General features: G+C 42.4%; 1 protein-coding gene across 2 annotated transcripts in view; it reads left to right on the top strand.

Annotated features, from left to right (window-relative positions):
- Positions 1-22527, top strand: part of LOC147108694 (collagen alpha-1(XIV) chain-like) — a 185047-nt gene that overhangs the window by 84608 nt on the left and 77912 nt on the right. For both annotated transcript variants that reach the window (XM_086005412.1, XM_086005411.1), the window contains exons 18-24: positions 776-918; positions 3878-4004; positions 5749-5871; positions 10813-10956; positions 12860-12976; positions 13855-14001; positions 22183-22239. In XM_086005412.1, coding sequence (XP_085861538.1) covers positions 776-918; positions 3878-4004; positions 5749-5871; positions 10813-10956; positions 12860-12976; positions 13855-14001; positions 22183-22239 — 858 coding nt within the window. The remainder of the gene's footprint in view (positions 1-775; positions 919-3877; positions 4005-5748; positions 5872-10812; positions 10957-12859; positions 12977-13854; positions 14002-22182; positions 22240-22527) is intronic.

The following is a 22527-nucleotide window of genomic DNA, read 5'->3' as shown; positions in this document are numbered from 1 at the left end:
ACTAACTGATACAACACAATATACAGGCTTATATAGCCCGAGTGGCCATTACCGGCATTACAGTACACCTGGGGCTCTTAAAGGCACATACACTACACCTTTAGGTCCCGGGGGTCCCTCATCTCACCGGCACAGAAAGCAGAATGGCTGCGAACTGTCAAAAGTGACAGCCTTCAGCTTACTGTGCAGGAGAGATTTCTAACTGAGTCTGTAGAGAAGGACTCAGGTTAGAAGTAAGACTGTCAGTGTTCGACAGCTTCAAACAGCTGTGAAACACTGATATTTCATCTGTCAAAAGCTCTTGCCAGATGAAATTTCAGTCTGTGATGCCACCTGTTGCCGGGTGGCCCTTAATTGGCCTGCTGAGCCCACTGGACGGGCTCAACAAGGTCAATCAAGTTAAAATCATGTGGATTGGCCGCATCTCGATGGAGGCGGGACTACAACCCTGAAAGTTGTCATCCCGCCTCCAACCCAACTCCTGAATGAAAATCCTGCCCCATAAGTGTGATATTGGCCATATCGTGCAGCTCTTCAACATACACCTTGTATTGAGCATTAATAGGATAAAATATAAATGTGAATTTTAAATAAGAACTACATTTCGCACAGATTATTACCATGAATTGCTTTTTAGCCCACTGTCCTCAGTTGCCATCTCTTTCAATTGTGAAATCAGCTCCATGAAATTTGGAAAAATGTTATGACACAAATTTTGCCTTCATTTTACAAATTGTGTTTAATTTATTGAGCTGTATACTGTTTTTTGTTTTAGTTTCCAGAGATCCTCCAACAAACCTTCTCGTAGAAGCCAAGACACCAACTAGCCTTCAAATCAGCTGGGATCATCCAACCGTGAATGTGCAGCATTACAAGATATCATATATGACTGTTAAAGGTGACCATGCTGAAGAGACGGTAAGTGCTATTTATACTGTACATCATAATGTAATTTCTATATTCCTCAGAAGGTTATAGCCCTATTATTGGAAGTTAATTTTCCTTTCAAAATTTGTTATCCTGAAATTAAAAGCATTAAATTCAAAATAAAGAATGATAGAATAGGATGTTTAAATTATTTACCTGTCACAGACAATGTATTAATTAGCGCTATTGATGCCTCTTATTGACAGAATTATAAAGGTGAATCTCTTCAGGGACTGATAAACTAATCTTTTAGATACATTTCTCTGTGCATTATTGGATTTTTTTGAATACTACTGAATATTTACTCAGCTGCAGGGGATCATCGACAGAACCCACGTGGCCCTGCAAGCTCCCATGTAGGATCAAGCCCACTATTACAACAGGAAAGGATTCCATTCCTTAAATGAGCACTTGTGCTCAGTGTACTTCACAGTGCAGACCTTTCCACTCTAGCCTCTAAACTACATGGGGTGCCAGTCTCTGAGCTGGTGCTTGCTTGGGCAAGGTTGCGTGACGCTGGATCTTCTGGAGGTATGTCCTCCTGTTCCTCCGGTCCGCTGCATCCTCTAGAGTGTTAGGATCTGAAAGGTAAGGAAGAGGGAGAAGGGTTTGCAGTTTCTGGCAGGGGTAAGCAGAGACAGATGAGTGACTGCTGAAAGCACCAGCCTTTTGTCATGCATAGTGTGTGAGGGTGAGAAGGGAAAAGAGGGTGAGATGCCATGAGAGCTGATCTAATGGCCCAGAAATTCGGGTCTCCATGGGTGAGTACGCACGGGGTACTGACCCGTAGGCCCGATGGAAGTGCCGATTTCCTGCATGCACTGCGCATGCACGGGAAACCGGCACTTCCGCTCCTCTGAACGAAGAGGTTCAGAGGTCGAACGCATGCGCGAGGGAGGCTGCGCGTGCGCATCAAACTTAGGTTTTTTTTACAGGTTTCTCCGGGAATGTAAGCCTGCAGAATTTAGAAATATAAAAAGCAGGTGTAAGGCCTGCTTTTTACAAAGTAAGTGGTGAATTAATTAAAATTAAAACATTTTTTCCACAGGTTTATTATTTTTAAATACTTTAAAGCAAGGTAAGTTTATTTTTAGCCCCGTTAGAATATAAAATTATTTTTTCAAAAATTTAAATTATTGTTTAAAATAGTTATTTCATGTAATTTATAGTTTATTTAAAAATGTGATTTAAAAAAAAAAATTATTTGAAGGTATAGTGCTATTTTGGGGCCGTAGTATTTATAAGTCTTGACAGCACTTCCTGTCAGACTTATGAATGGAGCATTCCCTGCTCCGATTGGCTGCCCATGGCCCACGTGATCCCAGGGGATGCATCTAACTAATTGCGCCCCTGGGATACGGAAGCACTGTGCGCCGGCAGCTGGACCAGGCCCCGGATCGGAATTCCACGGGGCCCTACAGCTCAACGGCCGGCGCGCAAAGTAAGTGCAGGTCGGGGGCTTGCACCCGCGGGAAGCCCCCGACCCGAATTTCTGGGCCAAAAGCACACTATTATGTTTTGAACATTTGGAGTGGAAGACCACACGCCTATAGCAGATTTTCCGTTCATTAATTTCAAAGGAAAGAACTTCAGGTGGGCTCAGTTATCATGATCCTCTCGGCCAGATTTTCCTTTTTATGGTCCACCTAAATGATGCTTAATGTCCAGATGGAAAAGACAAAAATCTATCCCACTAAGTTTGCTGCCATGTCTCCAAGTTTGGGTATTTTGAATCGCTTATAAAAACGTACTGTTATTACAGGGCGGTAAGACTGATGAATTGCTTCAGTTGAATTGTTTCTTGATAACCAGTTTTATGTTCATGTTGGCTACTATCGAAAAAAAAATCAAAATAAAATAGTATGCTTTTAAAAGTTATACTAGTAGATCTCTCCTGACATTGCTCACAATAAGCCAGATGATACATTGGGGTCGATTTTGTCGAACCTGTCGGGAAGAAGGCGGGACATCCCCTTTCGGGTTTTTGACCCGCCTACTTCGACATCCGGCCAATCCTCTCGATTTTCCCTTGATTGACCTTGTTGAGCATGCCCAGCGGGCTCAGCAGGCCAATTAAGGGCCACCCGGCAACAGGTGACGTCACAGACTGCAATTTCATCTGTCAAGATTTCTGGACAGATGAAATATCAGTGTTTTACAGCTGTTTGAGACTGTGAAACACTGACAGTCTGATTTCTAAGATGAGTCCTTCTGCGCAGACTCACTTAGAAATCTCAGCAGCACTAAAAGCTGAAGGCTGTCACTTTTGACAGATCGCAGCCGTTCAGCTTTCAGTTCCGGCTGAGTGCTGCGCTCCTGATGGCTACAGGAAGAAAGGCTGTTAAGGTAAGTAGAGGTAAGTAAAAGTTCTTCACACACTTTAGACACACCAAACACACTTACCTTTACACTCATGCACCCATTCATCACCTGAGCGCCGACATCGCGACCCCTCCAACTCATTCAACCCGACGGCCCGCCTGCTCTACCTGGCGTGGTTTGGAGCCGTCAGGAAACCCACACAAAAGTTAATTGGCACTAATCCCTTCCCGCCTGGTTTCGGCGGGTCCCAGTGCGGGCCGGGTACCCGCCGCCCCTGAAACTTACGTGGGGCGGGGTTTTGGGCGGGATGGTGTCGGGACCCCCAAAGTCAGGATTTCCCCCCCCCACACGCCTGAAACCCCGCCTGCCGGCCCCCCGAAAATCTAGCCCATTGTTTCATAAGGACATGATGTTTACCATGTAACACAAAATGTATTCTGCTGATATGCTGGAGCTGTGTTTAACTTGGGCTGTTTGTTAAGGCCACAAAGTCTAATTGCTGTATTCTGCAGTTAAATGGTTCACTGCTGTCAGTAAGAGAAGTTTATAGATTTGTGGCTGCTTGTAAATTTTTTCTAAATGAGCAAAGCCTGAACATTTGTTAAATGAAAGTTTTCTAATATTCCAGATCACACCTGTTAAGAGAAACAGCATAATAATACAGCCACTAATCTCCGACACTACATATGAAGTGACAGTTACTGCTGTCTATGCTTCAGGTGATGAGGCCAGTATATCCGGAGAGGGCAAAACCTGTAAGTATAATGATATCCGGTTGTTTTTCATGAACCCTCTCACTATTTTGGACACGATGATTTCACAATAAACAAGAGTACAGTAAAGTATGTGCCGTGGTATGTAATCTAAATGGCAAGCGGTTGATCATTTCTTTCAAAATAATAATAGGTTATCAAGGCAAGGGATTTAAGAGCCATTTTCCAGAAAATACCTAATGGAGGTGCAGTTTCTATTTTTCTTTGTATTTTATTCAAGTCCAAATCTCAGCCATTTTCAGAACCCTTTTGCTGATTCTGAAACAGTCACATTCTTACAAGATGCTTTTATATTTCAGTGCCGGTTTTGGTGCTGCCATATAAGCCTTTCAGTGCTGTGCTCACACATTTGCACTTCCACCTGGTGCTATTGTCCATCAAATGTCAGACAGAAGCAGAAAGGATAAATCTGGCAGAAGTTCCTAAGATTCATAGAACACACTGCAAATACACCGTGGAATAATAACATAGGAACACCTGGCAAATTTGTCTTAAATTCCTCTCTTTGGAAGTATTCACCCATCTATTTTAAATGGATTAGCCCCTCAACTAAAAGAGCAGAGTAAGAAATTTCAGATGAATACATTAGTATCTCACAGTAAAGTTTCAAGCCTGGGTCTCCACTGCCATCAGAGCAAGAGGAGTCAGAAAATTTATGTTACTGTATCAGTGAGGGAACTTTTGTTGTCATTTGTTTAAATGTAAAATGTCTATAAAATTATTCGCTGCAACTGTTTAATTATATGAATGACCCAAGCATGCAGTGTTCACATTATAGCCACTAACATTAGGGCAAGCTGAAAGAGCCACAATTATAAACTGACATATTGGAGCAGAATTTGCGGTCAGTATGATGGCGTACTCTCAGAGTACACTGTCATACCACCTTTGAAATGGACAGCAAGTTCTGGATAAAATCCGACTGTATTATCTTCATTGCTGCCACAGAGTTGGGCTAATTGCCCAGCAATTATGCATGGACATTTTACGACTGGTGCAAACAGGCGCAGGAGCCTGTTTGAACCGCATAAGGGGACACCCGTCATGATGATAAATCTTCATCTGATGCTTTTTTTGTTTAAATTACTATACATGTGTTTGCCCTTTACACTGAGCCTGCCTGAAGGATTAGCAAACCTCCAAAAGTTCAGTTGAATATTATCCAAATGTATATCTCTGCTTAAATAAAGTTGTTAAGCAGCCTGTGTGATTGCTTCTGGTCTATTGATCATTTCCCCTAAAATTCACTTCTAATTCTAAGAATGTAAATCCAGCCTGGGGGTGAATGAGAGACCTTCTGTTTCCTGATTGAAGCACTGCCCCACATGATCCCAGGTACACTTACGCACACAGTGCACCCCTGGGATCCGTGGGCCAATACGCTGTGCACAACTCTGCAGCGTGTGACAGCAATTTTATGCACGAGGCCTCACACCAGCTAAGCGTGAATTCCTTTCTGAGGTGGGTGGTGTACTCCATAGCTACGCCGTCGACCACAATTCTTTGGCCGTTAAGTATCAAAAATAGTATCCAGGCAAGAGACCATTGGGCTCTGGAAGAAAAATGTATGTTTAACTACAAGAAGAGTAGTTAAAACCTTGTGATATATAATACTGTAGCATTCATGATAAATGTATGGTTATCACCTTTACCAATTTTATTTCTTAATAATCATTAGCAATTATACATGTCAGTTGGTGCTATATTAAGCTTTTTTCCCCTTCAGTGCCATTTGCTCCGCCAACTAACCTACGTATCTCAGAAGTATGGTACAATCACTTTCGAGTCACATGGGATAAAGCTGATACACAACCTATGGGATACGCTGTGATTTATCAGACAGCTTCTGGTAAGTGTGGATTTCACTTTGATTTGTGGAAGGGGTTAGGATTTCTCCTTGATTAAAGAGTTAGGATTAAAATTTTAGTTTAGTCAGAAAATTCTGAATGGAAGCTCACTTCACACAGCATGCCTACCTGAAATTATTAAAGAATCTATATTAATGAGAGCAATATAAAGATACTTCTGATATCTCCTGTTTAGAACCATTTCACTTTTCAAGATCTTTTATTCATAAAGGGAGTGAAAGAGGAGAAAGGGTGGAGTTTTTACAACATGTACAAGACTCCTTTCTGATCCAGTTTGTAAGAAACCCAACAAGGGAGGAAGCACAGCTCAACCTAGTAATGGGAAATAAACCAGAGCAGATAGAGAAGTAAGTGTGGGAGAACACCTAGGGAGTAATGGTTACAATATAAGGTTTAAGATAATGATTGAGTGCGATATAGATGGTACAAAGACAAAAGTAATAGATTGGAGCAAAGCCAACTATGAGGGAATGAGGATGGAGCTAAGAAAGGTAAACTGGAGAAAAATATTGAGGCAAAGAGGTAGAACAACAGTGAGCAATATTTAAAGGAGGGATCAATAGAATTTAGGAAAAATATATTCCACTAAAAAATAAGAACAAACTAGCCAAGAATGAGATGCCATAGATAAATGAAGAGATGAGGATAAATTTGAATCTAAAGAAAAGGCATATTCAAAGTACATAATAAAGGAGAGGATGTCAAAAGGGAATATGATGAGGTTGGGAAAAAGGTAAAAAGACAAGTAGGAAGGCAAAGAGGAAATGTGAAATGAAAATATCAAAGAATATAAAAATAAATAGTAATGCATTCTATAGGGACATAAGTAACAAAAGGAGAATTAAGATAGGGATAGGGCCATTAAGGGATGAGCAAGATAAACTCTGAGGAAATTATACTGAAATGGTAGAGACACTGAATATTTACGTTGTCTCAGTTTTCACTGAAGAGGTAACGAGGAAAAAAAGACAGCAGTAGAAGTCAAGAAAGAAAGGAGAAACTAGCCAAATGTGAGGTGGACAAGAACTCTGGTCCAGATAGATTGCACCTGCAGATAGGACCATAGGACCATAGGAACAGGAGTAGGCCATTCAGCCCCTCGAGCCCATTCTGCTGATCTGTCCTCAACTCCATTTACCCGGCTTTGATCCATATCCCTTGATACCTTTACCTAATAAAAATCTGAGGATCTCAGTCTTGAAAATTTCAATTGACTCAGCATCCAAAGTCTTTTAGGAGAGAGAATTACCATTGGCCCAGATTTTCCGGGGCCTATGACCGTGTACACGGTGTGTACGTGGCCGTAAGTGCCCCGCAAGTCTGGGTTTTCGCATGCGATGCGCATGTGCAAAAACCCGGAACTTGCGATCTGTCAAGTTTCAGCTCGACAGATCCACCGCATCCCTGGGAAATGGACATTCGCAGGCGGAGAGTTGGGCTAGTTGCCCAGCTACTGCCCAGCGAATGCCTGTGAAACTTTTATGCCTGGTAAAAGCAGTTGTAGGGTCTTCTTTTACCAGTGTTAGAGTTCAAATGAATATTACATTAAAAAAAAATTATTTAAACATAAAAAACCTTACAATTAGATATAGGCTATTTTTAGCCCCTTTAACATGTTTAAATTTTTTTTAATTACATTTTTGTTTTAAATGTTTAATTTAGTTGTATTTTAATTAAATTTGAACATGTGATTTATTTTTATTTCACTGGTGTGTAATTGTGTTTTTTAGGGGCTTCCTATTCATGCTTATGGGGATTTTGTATGTAATTTATTTGTTCATGGGATGTGGGCGTCGCCGGCAAGGCCAGCATTTATTGCCCATTCCTAATTGCCCTAGAGAAGGTGGTGGTGAGCCGCCTTATACAACTGAGTGGCTTGCTAGTCCTTTTCAGAGGGCAGTTAAGAATCAACCACATTGCTGTGGGTCTAGAGTCACATATAGGCCACACTGGGTAAGGACGGCAGATTTCCTTCCCTAAAGGACATTAGAGAACCAGATGGGTTTTTACGACAATCCAATAGTTCCATGGTTACCATTACTGATATTAGCTTTTTATTCCAGATTTATTTAATTAACTGAATTTAAATTCACCAGCTGCCATGGGAGGATTTGAATTCGCGTCTCCAGATCATTAGGCCAGGCCATTCCGGATTACCACAATGTTACCGTACCCGTAAGCATAATGGGGATCCCTCTTTTTCATTGGTTGGCCTGGCCCATGTGATCCCAGGGATGCTTGCGAACCACATGCGACCCAGGGTACGTGGGCCTTTATGCATGCATATCTGTAGAGGCCTAAGAGTTCGAGTCTACGAACCTTGAGGACCATCAGGTAGGTTCATACTTTTCTTGTGGTTCGGAGGCATTCGCCTGCAGGAGGCCGCCAACCACAAATTCAGACCCATTGTATGAAAAACTGTTTCCTGATTTATTCCTGAATGGCCTAGGTTTAATTTTATGATTGTGCCCCCTTGTTCTGCATTCCCCCACAAAGGAAATAGATTCTCTGAGGGCTAGATTTTCGGGGAGCCATCAGGTGGGGTTTCAGGCGTGTGGGGGGGGGGGGGGGAAATCCCGACTTTGGGGGTCCCGACACCATCCCGCCCAAAACCCCGCCCCACGTAAGTTTCAGGGGTGGCGGGTACGTGCCCCGCACTGGGACCCACCGAAACCAGGCGGGAAGGGATTAGTGCCAATTAACTGCCTGTTAACAGGCAGTTTTTAGCCTAATCCCCATTTTGAGGGGTTTCGTGTGGGTTTCCCGACGGCTCCAAACCACGCCAGGTTAGAGCAGCGGGCCGTTGGGTTGAATGAGTTGGAGGGGTCGCGATGTCGGCGCTCAGGTGAGTGATAGGTGCATGAGGGTAAAGGTAAGTGTGTTTGGTGTGTCTAAAGTGTGTAAAGAACTTTTACTTACCTTTACTTACCTTAACAGCCTTTCTTCCTGTAGCCGTCGGGAGCGCAGCACTCAGCCGGAACTGAAAGCTGAACGGCTGCGATCTGTCAAAAGTGACAGCCTTCAGCTTTTAGTGCTGCTGAGATTTCTAAATGAGTCTGCGCAGAAGGACTCATCTTAGAAATCAGACTGTCAGTGTTTCACAGTCTCAAACAGCTGTAAAACACTGATATTTCATCTGTCAGAAATCTTGACAGATGAAATTTCAGTCTGTGACGTCACCTGTTGCCGGGTGGCCCTTAATTGGCCTGCTGAGCCCGCTGGGCAGGCTCAACAAGGTCAATCAAGGGAAAATCGCGCGGATTGGCCGGATGTTGAAGTAGGCGGGTCAAAAACCCGAAAGGGGAAGTCCCGCCTTCTTCCCGACAGGTTTGACAAAGTCGACCCCTCTGTATCTACTCTATTGAATACTTTTATCATTTTAAACACCTCAATTAGCTCACCCCTCAACATTCTAAACTCAAAGGAATACAAGCCAAGTTTATGCAAACTGTCACCATAATTTAACCCTGAAATCATTCTGGTGAATCTATGCTGCAGCCTCTCCAAGGCCAATATATCTTTCCTGAGGTGCAGTGCCCAAAACTGAATGCAGTTCTCAGATGGGGTTTGACCAAGACTCTTTGGGGGAAAAATTCATTGCTTAGCACCTCCCGTTAGTACCTCCAGGGGCGCTAACTGGGCGCTAGGAAGTTAGCGCCCGAGCATAGCCATTTTACTGCCGCTCGTGAAATTGACCAGACGTTTTGCGGCGACGCTAAACACTACCGTCATGATCTCCTGCGCCCGCAGATCGTGACATCAGTCAAGCATGCAATGCCCCAGTAGCGCCCCAGATCAGATATTGAGTCACGTCCCCTGCCTTAGCACCTGCCGCTAGCAATGACAGGTAGAGGGGAACGTTTTCAAGTCAGGAAGGGGCTGGGGGAGCGCTATTTAAAGGCGGGTGCTTCCTGCCTTTCCTTGACAGCAAAACTTTTGGTTTTAATGCTGTCCTAACGAGTTTTGGCCCTCAGCACCACTTTTGAGGTTCCTAAGCGCCGAGATCTTTCCCTGGGCCTATCCATTAGTGCTTCCAACACAATTGCTTTTGAGGTCTCTCCAGGCCGAGATTCAAGGCTGCAATGAGCAGGGATTGGCTGGCCAGCAAGATGACCCCTCCCCTTTAAGAACTGGATGGCGCCAGTCTGTCTGGCTTCCACGGTAACTGACATCACCTGAGCTTCGGTAGCGCTCTGAGGTAACGCCTCGCTCCTTGACATTAGCGCCTTAAGAGAGGTATGTAGCCTGATTTAGCGCTCAAATCACCTCAGGGGCGATAGTGGTGAATTTTGCAGTCAGAGGCGATAATTAGTGCCTGGCGCTAAACTTTGCGCCCGGCTGATAATAGCGCCCCAAACGGGGCGATACCGAATTTCTCCCCCTGTATAACTGAAGCATACTTTCCTCCCCTTTGCATTCGAGCCCCTTGAGATAAAGGCCATCATTCCATTTGCCATTTTGATTATTTTTTGTACCTGTGCAGTAGCTATTAGTGATATTTGGATACCTGGACACCCAAATCCCTTTGCATGAGACTACGGGTAGTCACTTCCATGACTATTTATTTCAGTTATCCATATTTACAGAGGGAAATGTTTTATATTACTTCAAATTATGTCCCATGTAAAGAAGAGACAGGTTGGAAAATCATCCATTTGAACTTTCACAGTACTCTTATTTCAAAACTAGAGGCTGCTCCAAGTCTTAATGATCCTGTATTGTGGTCACAGTCAGATTTATATGGTTATCTATAACTTTTGGTTCAATTAAGATTTATAATTTGAAATTTGTTCTGCGTATCATCTCCAATAATCAGCTTGGCTTCTGTGCAAAGACCTGCCAAACTCACTAACCTATTCTTCAGTGTTGTTTTTCCTGTATGTTGCACATGAGAAGAATTATAGGCTTTCTCTTTTTTGCAGGTCAGGCTATGGAAGTAATGACTGGAGAGGATGCAGACTCGATAGTAATTAAGAACCTGCAGAATGGCCTGGAATACAATGTCAAAGTACTTGCAGTCTATCCAAATGGCAACAGTACTACTATTGAAGGAAAAGCTACAACATGTAGGTTCCTATTGCTTGAATACAGGACAGATTGTAGGCAGGAGGAAATTACAAAGTCATAATAATCAAGGGGTTCTAACTCTATAAGGTGTCAATTTGTCTCAGTTGGTAGCACCCTAAGTTAGAAGGTAGGGAGTTCAAACACTGCTCCAAGACCTGAGCACATAACCTAGGCCGGCAGATCAGTGGAGTATTGAAGGAGTGTTGGATTGTCAAAGATGAGATGTTAAACTAAAGCCTGTTCAGGCGGAAGTTAAAGATCCTGTGGTACTGCTTGAAGAACAAGGCGTTTTCCCGATGTCTCGGTTACTGCTATGTTTGCTTACGTAACAACAGTAACTGCACTTTGAAAGTAACTCATTGTATGTGAAATGCTTTGGAACCTTTCTGAGAGGTTTGATAAGGTGCTAAATAACTAAAAAATATTCCTGTAACAGAAATTCTAAGAGGAACGCTGTTATTTCAATTCTTACCAGCTGAATTTAATTTGTGTAGTTTGAGGATGTGTATTGCGTCTAATTACCCAGGATACATCAGTACTGTTCAGTCAGCTGTACTAATGGAACATTTTTCTTCAGCTCCAAGCATTTACTGCCCAATAACTTTCCTTCAAATAATTTTGAAAAATATTAGAGAAAGAGGACAAATTTCAAAAACTTTAGAGGTAAAATTTATAGTATTTTTTTTAACTGTGTGTGTACGTGTATGCTTGCGTGTGTGAGTGAACGAGGCAGAAAAAAGTAAAGCCCCGATATTAATACGAATGGTAGTTGTGCACCAGTGCCTGGTGGGTGTCCCCCTCATCTACGGAGAAGAGCAGGTTAAAATGGGAACCTGCAGGAAGACAGCAGAACCATGGTGGATAAGTCCCATTGGCGATTTTAACCGTCAACCCTTTAAGGTTAAAATTGCCCAGTAAGTGTCCTAATGAAGTGGAAGTGAAAACAGCTTCACATTGAAATTAAACATAGAATGTAAATCAGGTGTCAAGGCCAGAACTGACTCCACAGCGAAGTAGAGTGTGTCTACCTCCTACAGGGAGTCACTCTCCACTTCTCTCCAGTGTCAGGTTGGGTCTTGCACTCACAGGCTGGATTCATGTTACACTTACACTGAAATGCAGCATCGTTGTGAAGCCAAGCCCATTCGCACCAATGTTACACTTGGAGTGTGAATGCAGCTGTAGCTCTTTACAGTACACCTATCTCCTTGTTTCATCTATTTGCTTTTTGTTTAGTATTAATTTTCATTTGCTTTTAATATCCAGCTTACTGTTGTACAACATCTTGTTGGAGGTTGTCATCCTGTTGGAGAATTGTTTAAATGTATTCAGTTGGTGCAATAACTTCGGCCACAAACCTTTCACTGAGTCGTTTGAAGCTTCAAAATAAAAGGAAAGTTCAGGACAGGCAGAGCTAGTGACATAGTGGGATCGTCACATCACAGATTGAATCATACAGTACCCTCTGCTTAGAACACATAGGAGGTCATTTTCAGCTTTGCCACTTTGGCAGAAAATTGCCGGAGCAGATTGCCTGCCCATTATTGGACCCACACAATTATCATCTCAATGAAAATCAGGCAAGTTCTTTAACAGGCAGTTTACTGCCCAAGGGGTGAAGGTGAGAACTACCCCCTTAAATACTTTGCAATAGAATTTAGCAGGTGAATTACACTGACAAATGGGATATGACAATATGAGAGCTCTACTACAATTAAAACTACTAATGGAATCTTAACGTATTACTCCACAATTACAGTTCAACTAAACTCATTCATCACACAAATGTGAGAATGCTGCTATCGTGTACTGGAAACAGCAGTCTATGCTGAATGTTTACTTTAAGGGTTGTAAGATTTTGCCAGTCTCTTATTTACCTAAAGTGGATGTTTTGTTTTGCAGTGTACTTGAAAGTAACTGATCTTAGTACCTATCAGGTCCACTTGACCACCATGTGTGCTAAGTGGGAAGGACATGCAGGAGCCTTAGCTTACAGGATTGTCTTAGAGTCAATGAAAGGTACATTTCACTGAAACTGAAACTTGTATTTAATTTTTCTGTTTGAAGTATTCGCAAAATGAATTTCTTTCCTTTTAACTATTTTTCTTGTACATTTATACACATCGTGGAAAGTGAATACATTTACTACATTTGTTCATTAAGAGCTGGAGCTTTCTCTTGTGCAGAAGTTTCAATATCTCGAGGGGAGACATTCCACTGCACCAGATGTGGACGAGGATGACACTCTCAATCTGACCAGCTGCCAGGCGGGAAACTGAGTAAATAAAACCCTAATGAAGTTCCCGCCATTTCCGAGTTTCCCAGCCGTAGAAACACCCCCCCCACCCCCTTCCTGCTCCCCCTAAATATTGGGGGCCATTGTCTTTGTACTCATCTCTGTTTACTGTTAAAGTACATGGCAACTGAATTCTCATGCCAAAAGAATGATGCTTGGAGTGAAATTGTGATAATGCAGTCATGCTACAATTTCAGTTACAAGATACTTTAGCTTGAGAAATAAAACTCAGGATTGTTTGCACATGTTCTTCTACACCTCACATTTATTTAATTTTGATGAGGCGGAGGAATATCTTACTTACCAAGGTTTGGATGTTTTTTGCTGTGCAATTGACTTTTCAAACACTTGCTCCTGTTCCAACATCAGTATCAAACACTTGAAGGTGAGATATACTATGGGTCAGAGCCTAGCCTCTGAACAGCACCCTTTATTTAGATACTGTGGAAATGCCACACCAGCTATCATTGTACCTGCCCTGAATGAGATTATCAAATTAATGCAGAAACTTCAAATTACAACGCAAACTAATTCTTCATCATCATCGTCCCCTTAGACAAGCAGCATCTTTACCTTTAATATCTTCTCTGTTCAATTACAGATGGAAAGACACAGGAAAACACTTTGCATGCAGGAATAGACAAGTACTGTTTCAGGCTGCTCTTTCCCAATACTCAGTACAAGATCACTGTCTACACACGCCTGCAAGACATGGAAGGACCTGCTGTTTCTGTTCTTCAGTCTACATGTAAGTTCCGGCTTTAAGTTTTATCCTATTCAAAATAAAAAATCTGTACATGAAGAATTTAATGAAGCTCACAATAACACAGGTTGTGTCAAGGTATTTTATTTTGGACAGTATGAAGCTCATGTAGATCAAATAATATAACTACAGTATTTAAAATATAATTGGTGTTATGTTAACAGGAAAGTACTTTCAATAGAGCTCCCAAACATGCATTACACTTAAGTGATCTCTTAAACCAATCTTTCTTCCCAGGTTCCTCAGTGAAGCTCTCTTATGAATTCCCTAACTAATCTCCTGAGAGCTGTCCTGACAGCTCTCGGGACAGTTTTTTGATGAGGTAACAGAGAGGACAACGTGGTTGATGTGGTGTACATGGACTTCCATGTACAAGGCGTTTGATAAAGTGTCACATAATAGGCTTGCCAGCAAAGTTGAAGCCCATGGAATAAAAGGGACAGTGGCAGCATGGATCTGAAATTGGCTAAGTGACAGGAAACAGAGAGTAGTGGTGACCGGTTGTTTATCGGACTGGAGGAAGGTACACAGTGGTGTTCCGCAGTGGTCGGTACGAGGACCACTACTTTTCGTGATATATTAATGACTTGGATGTGGGTGTACAGGACACAATTTCAAAATTTGCAGATGACACAAAACTTGGAAGTATAGTGAACAGTGAGGAGGATAGTAATAGATTTCAAGAGAACATAGGCTGGTGGAATGGGCGGACACGTGGCAGATGAAATTTAATGCAGAAAAGTGCAAAGTGATACATTTTGGTAGGAAGAATGAGGAAAAGCAATATAAACTACAGGGTACAATTCTAAAGGGGGTGCATGAACAGAGAGACCTGGGGGTATATGTGCACAAATCATTGAAGGTGGCAGGGCAGGTTGAGAAAGTGGTTAGAAAAGCATACGGAATCCTGGGCTTTATAAATAGAGGCATAAAGTACAAAAGCAAGGAAGTTATGTTGAACCTTTATAAAACACTGGTTTGACCTCAACTGGAGTATTGTGTCCAATTCTGGGCACCACACTTTAGGAAGGATGTGAAGGTCTTAGAGAGGGTGCAGAAGAGATTTACGAGAATGATTCCAGGGATGAGGGACTTCAGTTACGTGGATAGGCTGGAGAAGCTGGGGTTGTTTGCCTCAGAGCAGAGAAGGTTGAAAGGAAATTTGATAGAAGTGTTCAAAATCATGAGGGGTCTAGACAGAGTAGATAGAGAGAAACTGTTCCCATTGGTGGAAGGGTCGAGAACCAGAGAACATAGATTTAAAGTGATTGGCAGAAGAACCAAAGGCGATATGAGGAAAAACTTTTTTACGCAGTGAGTGGTTAGGATCTGGAATGCACTGTCTGAAAGGGTGGTGGAGGCAGATTCAATTGTGGCTTTCAAAAGGGAATTGGATAAGTACCTGGAGGGGGATGAGCTGAATTGCTCTTGCAGAGAGCCAGCATGGGCTCAACGGGCCAAATGGCGGCCTCCTGTGCTGTAACCATTCTATGATTCTATGACAGGGAATTCTTCCTGCAACATTTTCCCAATAGGTGGAAATAAAATTCATATTTTGGTAATTCCACCATTCCCATTAATATCATGAGTGTAATATAAAGGCCAGTTTTATGAAATTGTGCTTTCAGTGGGGAGCCTCATCCACCAGGAGTGCACATTGAGAATTGGGATGCACGTTTCCCACAATTTTCCATTGTAATATTATTTCACCATCAATACATTCTCCTTTTTCCATCCTATGTACTCCCCTCCTCTCCTGATTAAGATAACTCATGCTGGGTATGCTTCCGGAGTGATGGCTGTCCTCTGAGATCTTATGGAAGTGGCCACTCTTGCCATCGCCAAGCCCAGTCCTTTGTCATCCAACATCCAAGTGTAGATTTTCTTTTTGCCTTCCTACCCAGAGGTACTCAGTCAGAGGTAGCTCTTGAATTGTTGCGGTGGCTGAGATCAGCTAACTGAGCATAGATCAGAGATTGAACTGTAGTCAATCTGGTCTGTATGGCCTTTATATACTGAGCCATTGGGCAGTTCTCACCAGGAAATTTAATTGCAAAATTATAATTGAAATTCAATACATTTCAGTTGTGCGATAAATGACGATCAAGATCTATATTAAGCACTATCCACCTGAGTAGCAGTGAGAACCTTTTGAGACAGTTTCTTTCATGTGAGCGTAGATTCTAGGTTTGGAAGTCAGCATATCCCACATTGCTTTCTATTCATTAGGATAAAAATAAATTGTGCAAAGTGCATTGACCTTTGCACCTGGATTTCCGACCCGTACTTCCACCACATGGAGCTGTGCACTGGGACTACAAGTTCATTAGATACACTGTCGTGCTTTATTTAGCAGTGAGACCAATAAAAATAATTGGTTGCGTTAGGCAGGTAGATACTACTTGTGGGCTATTGAGACTATTTGCCATTTTTGCTGGCCATTGATTTATTGGAGACCAATTGTGAGGAGTATGTACAAATTACTGAGTAACTTCCTGGTTTGAAGTCATCTTGACCGATTTTCTCTGTTGAAATCACAATATAGCAGACAGGATAATTAGGTTAATCTAATGGAATGCTCATTGATGTAGTCTATTAATGTATTAATGGTTAACCTGTGACAACATTTAGTGCCACCATCTTGTGGTTGGGGAATATGGATTCTGCTGTTTAAAGGTGTAATATCTTCATGAAAAAAATGTTTGGCAATTTTTTTTTTGATTTGGGGTTGTAACAGGCCGTATGTCATTGTTGTCACAGTAACATTGGGTATAAAGGATATGCTAACAAGTCACAATGAGATTGATGTCATGGCATCATGTGTCTGAATACAAGAGTTTTGCCTTGAAGTTGTGCAGTAAGTCCGAAGACAGCAGATAGAATTCACAAGTCTGAAGTCTGCAATGTTTAAAAGTTGGAAATTAGTTTCTAACCTGAAACCCAGTAGATTTTTTACCGAGGAGCTGAATCCTGCATATCTGTAAGATCCTTATTTTGTTCAAGTTAAGTTTTATTAATGCCTACTTCTGACTGTGGATTTATTCTGCATTCCACAGACATGTTACAGCTGAATAATGTCTGCAAATCTGGAATCCCTAATTTATTGTAGTGAATGGTGGCTTAGGTCAAGCAGTTAAAATGAATTACAAACAATTCTCATTCAGTAAAGAGTGGGGGCTAGAGCTTTGGGGTTGAAAATGATGAAAAATTGTCAGATCAGGTTCTGACACATGACCTGGCTGATGGAGGAACTCTATGAACAGAGTGGTCTTTTCGTATTCCTGTAACCTGGTGTTCAAATCAAATCAAATCAAATCAACTTTTATTGTCATTGTTAGTGCACAAGTGCAGTACAACGAAATGTAGGCTTGCGGCTCCCGAGAGTGTACATTTAGATTAAGACATTTAAACATTCAACATACATTTGGCTTGTAATACATTAACGTAAACATAACCATAATAAAGTGCATTGGCAGATGTGCAGGCTTTAGAGTTTATTTGTGGAGTTCAGTAGGACGACAGCCCTGGGAAAGAAGCTGTTCCTAAATCTGGTCGTACGGGTGCGAATGCATCTGTAGCATCTCCCAGATGGCAGGAGGGCGAACAGACTGTGGCTGGGGTGGGTAGGGTCTTTGATGATGGACCGTGACCTCCGTAAACAGCGTTTCTGGTATATGTGCTCTATGGTCGGTAGCCGGGTGCCGGTAATGCGTTGGGCAGTTTTGACTACCCGCTGCAGGGCTTTCCAGTCATAGTAGCTACAGCTGCCATACCATACTGTGATACAGTTTGTCAGGATGCTCTCTATTGTGCAGCGGTAAAAGTTAGAGAGGATCAGGGGTGACAGGTTACATCCCTTCAGCCTCCTTAGGAAATATAGGCGCTGCTGGGCCTTCTTCACCAGAGAGGAGGTATTGAGGGACCAGGAGAGGTCTTCCATGATGTGGACTCCGAGGAACTTAAAGCTGTCCACCCTTTCCACCACAGCCCCATTGATGTGGATGGGGGTGTGACTTCCGCCTTTAGACTTCCTGAAGTCCACAATGATTTCTTTGGTTTTCTTGATGTTAAGGGCCAGGTTGTTATCGGCGCACCACTTCACGAGATGCTGGACCTCCTCCCTGTAGGCTGACTCATCGTTGTTGGTGATCTGGCCTACTACCGTGGTATCATCCGCAAACTTGATGATGGTGTTGGAACCATGAACAGCCACACAGTCGTGGGTGAAGAGGGAGTAGAGGAGGGGGCTCAGCACACATCCTTGTGGGGCCCCCGTGTTCAGGGTCGGGGGGGGGGGAGGTGTGGTTACCTAATTTGACAGATTGGGGTCTGTTTGTTAGGAAGCCCAGGGTCCAGTTGCAGAGGGAAGTGTTCAGGCCAAGAGTTTGGAGTTTCCTGTACAGCTCATAAAGTCAACACTAATGATTTCCAGTAAGACTTGGCCCTGTCAATCCTATATTCCTCAATCTGTTTTCACATTCATAACCCTGGCATAGCAGTTTGTCCACTGAACTCATGAAGCCCTTTTGTTGTCTTCCCCCATTACATTCTGTTTCCACTAAGTAAGCACCCACCCAGCCAGCTATTCACAAGTAATGGAGGCTACAGGTCAAAACCACTTCAGACTGTGCTTCTGTAAGATATCAGAAATGTAGGAGTTCAGTCTCCCAAATCATCATGGAATAAACTTGCAAAATAGTAAATTACAGTGCATTTTGGAATTATCAATATCACTTTATTAATGGTTAAATAAGTTACTGGAAAATGTCAGAGTGCATAGGGTACTCATTATGTAAACCTTACACCACTTGTATGGCCTTTTATCCAATGAAATTGGCTGGTTCATAGAATCATAGAATAGTACAACACAGAAGGAGGCCATTTGGCCCATCAAGACTGCGCCGGCTCTTTCGAAGAGCAATCCAGTTAGTCCCACTACCTTGCTCTTTCCCCATATCCCTGCAATTTTTTCTTCAAGTATTTATCCAATTCCCTTTTGAAGGCTACTGTTGAATCTGTTTCCATCACCCTATCAGGCAGTGCATTCCAAATCCTAACCACTTGTTGCGTTAAAGTTTCTCATGTCACCTCTGGTTCTTTTGCCAATCACCTTAAATCTGTGTCCTCTCATTATCGACCCTTCAGCCATTGGAAACCGTTTCTCCTTATTTACTCTATCTAAACCCTTCATGATTTTAAACACCTCTATCAAATCTTCTCTTAGCCTTCTCTGCTACAAGAAGAACAACCCCAGCTTCTCTAGTCTATCCACATAACTGTAATCCCTCATCCCTGGAACCATTCTAGTAAATCTCTTCTGTACCCTCTCCAAAGACTCCACATCCTTCCTAAAGTGTGGTGCCCAGAATTGGACACAATACTCCAGCTGAGGCTGAAATAGTGTTTTATATAGGTTTAGCATAACTTCCTGACTTTCGTACTCTATGGGCTCAAATTTCCCAGGCTGTAGAGGCGGGAATGGAGGCGTGTGGGGTGTTAAAATTGCGGAATCGGGGGGCACGAACCCTTCCCGCCCCCAACCCGCCTCCATGCCCATTTCCCAGGAGGCGGGTACCCGACCTGTGCTGGGAGCCGCCTCCCCGAGGCGGGAAGGGGATTAGTGCCAATTAACTGCCTGTTAACAGGTAGTTAACAGGCAGTTATTGGCCTAATCCCTATTTTTAGCCCTGAAGTGTGGGCTTCCTGACGGCTCCAAACCACGCCAAGTTAGCGAGGTGGACCGTCGGGCTGAAGGGCTTGGAGAGTTCAAGATGTCTGGTGTTCAGGTGAGTGATGGGTGCATGAGTGCAGAGGTAAGTGTGTTTGGTGTGTGTAAAGTGTTTAAATAAGTTTTACTTACCTTTACTTACTAATGCAGGCTTCCTTCCTTCAGATCTCGGGAGTCCCTCATCTCACCGGCACAGAAAGCAGAATGGCCGTGAGCTGTCAAAAGTTGTAGCATTCAGCTTTCTGTTCTGGAGAGATTTCCAACTGAGTCTGTGGAGAAGGACTCAAGTTAGAAGTCGATTGTCGGTGTTTGACAGCTTCACAGAGCTGTCAAATGCTGATATTTCATCTGTCAATAACTCTTGACAGATGAAATGTCAATCCCTGACATCACCTGTAACTGGGTGTTCTGTAATTGGCCTGCTGAGCCCGCTGGGCGGGCTCAACAAGGTCAATCAAGGGAAAATTGCGTGGGTTGGCCACAAATCAATGGAGGCGGGACTACAACCCAAAAAGTGGGAGTCCCGCCTCCATCACGTCCCCATTGACAAAATCCAGCCTTATACCTCTATTTATAAAGCCCAGGATCCCATATGCTTTGTTAACCTGTCCTGCCACCTTCAAAGTTTTGTGCACAAGCACCCCCAGGTCTCTCTGTTCTTGCACCCTCTTTAAAATTGTACCATTTAGAATTTATGGTCTCTCCTCATTTTTCCTACCAAAAGGTTTCACCTCACACTTCTCTGCACTGAATTTCATCTGTCATGTGTCCGCCCATTCCACCAGCCTGTCTATGTCTTCTTGAAGCCTATTACTATCTTCCTCACTGTTTACTACACTTCCAAGTTTTATGTCATCTACAGATTTCGAAATTGTGCCCGGTACCCCCAAGCCCAAGTCATTTAATGTATATCAAAAACAGCAGTGGTCCTAGTACTGAACCTTGGGGAACGCCGCTGTATACCTCCCTCCAGTCTGAAAAACAGCCATTCACCACAACTCTCTGTTTTCTAGTCCTTAGCCAATTTTGTATCCATGCTGCTACTGCCCCTTTTATCCCATGGGCGTCAATTTTGCTAACAAGCCTAGTATGTGGTACTTTATCAAACGCCTTTTGAAAGTCCACATACACAACATCAACTGCACTGCCCTCATCCACCCTCTCTGTTACCTCATCACAAAACTCAATCAAGTTAGTCAAACACAATTTGCCCTTAACAAATCTGTGCTGGCTCTCCTTTTATTAGTCCACGCCTGCCCAAGTGGCATTTAATTTTCTACCGGATTATTGTTTCTAAAAGCTTCCCCACCACCGACATTAAACTGACCGGCCTGTAATTGCCAGGTTTATCCCTCTCCCCTTTTTTGAACAAGGGTGTAACATTTGCAGGTTAACCAGAGATTGCTTACGAATTGACATCACAGCTGAATCTGCTCTTTCTTCTCCATCCCCATTAACTCTTTCTGGTGTTATCTAGAAAGCAATGAACTAATTTGGCCACCAGAACGACAAGGATTAGTACTCCTGCAATTAGTTATGAAGCAATATTGTATAGCAACACAAATTTCTGATGAGATTCAATACCCTAAATTGTTTTCCTGAAATCTCTGTTTATTAGATTTTCACAGTAGCTGCCAAACATGCATGTAGTGAGACAAAAGTGATCTCACGCGGTTGTGGAAGTAATAAAGCCCCACACCCACTTATAATGGCCTCCACTAGTATTAGAAAGAAAAGTAGTTTAAAGACCTTTAGAAATCAATAGTATAAAGACAGAATATAACACCTTTCATGGCCTCAGGACGTCCCAAAGCGCTTTACAGCCAATTAGGTACTTTTGAAGTATAGTCACTCTTGAATGTTAAATTGATAACCATCACCCAAGAGTTAATAGAAATACTAAAGTTGGTATCAACAATCGACAAACACCTAATGAGTTCATATGAGATTCCTCTGTCTACAATGTTAACAGAGATATTAACCCATTTATTTTGAATGGGTTAGCACCTTGACTACAATAGCAGACTATTGTATGAATGTGCTAACATTCATCTGCTAACATCACCAACAGTCATTTCAAGGCCACTGTTAGCATAGGGTTTCTCACATATAAAATAAAAGAGGAAATGGATAATAGTTTATATTTAGAAGAAAAAATTTAGAATATTAAAAATTATAAATAATATCTTAAATTCTACACCAATCTACACTGCCTACGCATTACAATGCATGGAATATGTAAAATTAGGACACAAGTGATACTGTAGCACAGACTGCCATTGTAATGTTATTATTTGCAGCCCATGTTGGGAGCTGTTGTTGGAATTAAGTTAAATGAACACTTTAGTAGAATTAGCTAAAACAAGGTTAACTTGCAAAGATTCTACTTGTATTTCAATTATTAAAATATAAACCATGGTTTCTTTTCTTGCTGCTAGTGCCACTTCCGACAAGGTCTACATTTATTTCGAGTGCTGTTCCTGCTGCTTTAAAAGGTAAGATTGTTGCTGTTTAAATTATATTTCTATCCGAGAGCTACTGTATGTGAAACTGCTATCGTTGCATCTCCTTGTGCAGGACCTGGAGATGTTAATCTAATGGGCTAGATTTTGCTCTCAGCGGTGAACGAATGGTGCGAGCCATTCATTACACTTGCACTTGCCCATAGGCTTTCTATGGGATTTTGCACTGGAACTTACTGTAATTAGAGAGCCAAAAAGCACAACGCCCCCTATGGGGCGTCTGTGAACAGTACAAGCAACTATATATCTCAACCAATCAGA

Source organism: Somniosus microcephalus, chromosome 13 (assembly GCF_052327205.1).
Source record: "Somniosus microcephalus isolate GS21.2 chromosome 13, FLI_Smic_1.0, whole genome shotgun sequence".
Taxonomy (NCBI): Eukaryota; Metazoa; Chordata; class Chondrichthyes; order Squaliformes; family Somniosidae; genus Somniosus; species Somniosus microcephalus.
Note: the sequence above shows the minus strand (reverse complement) of the source record. Positions and strands in the feature narration are given on the sequence as shown.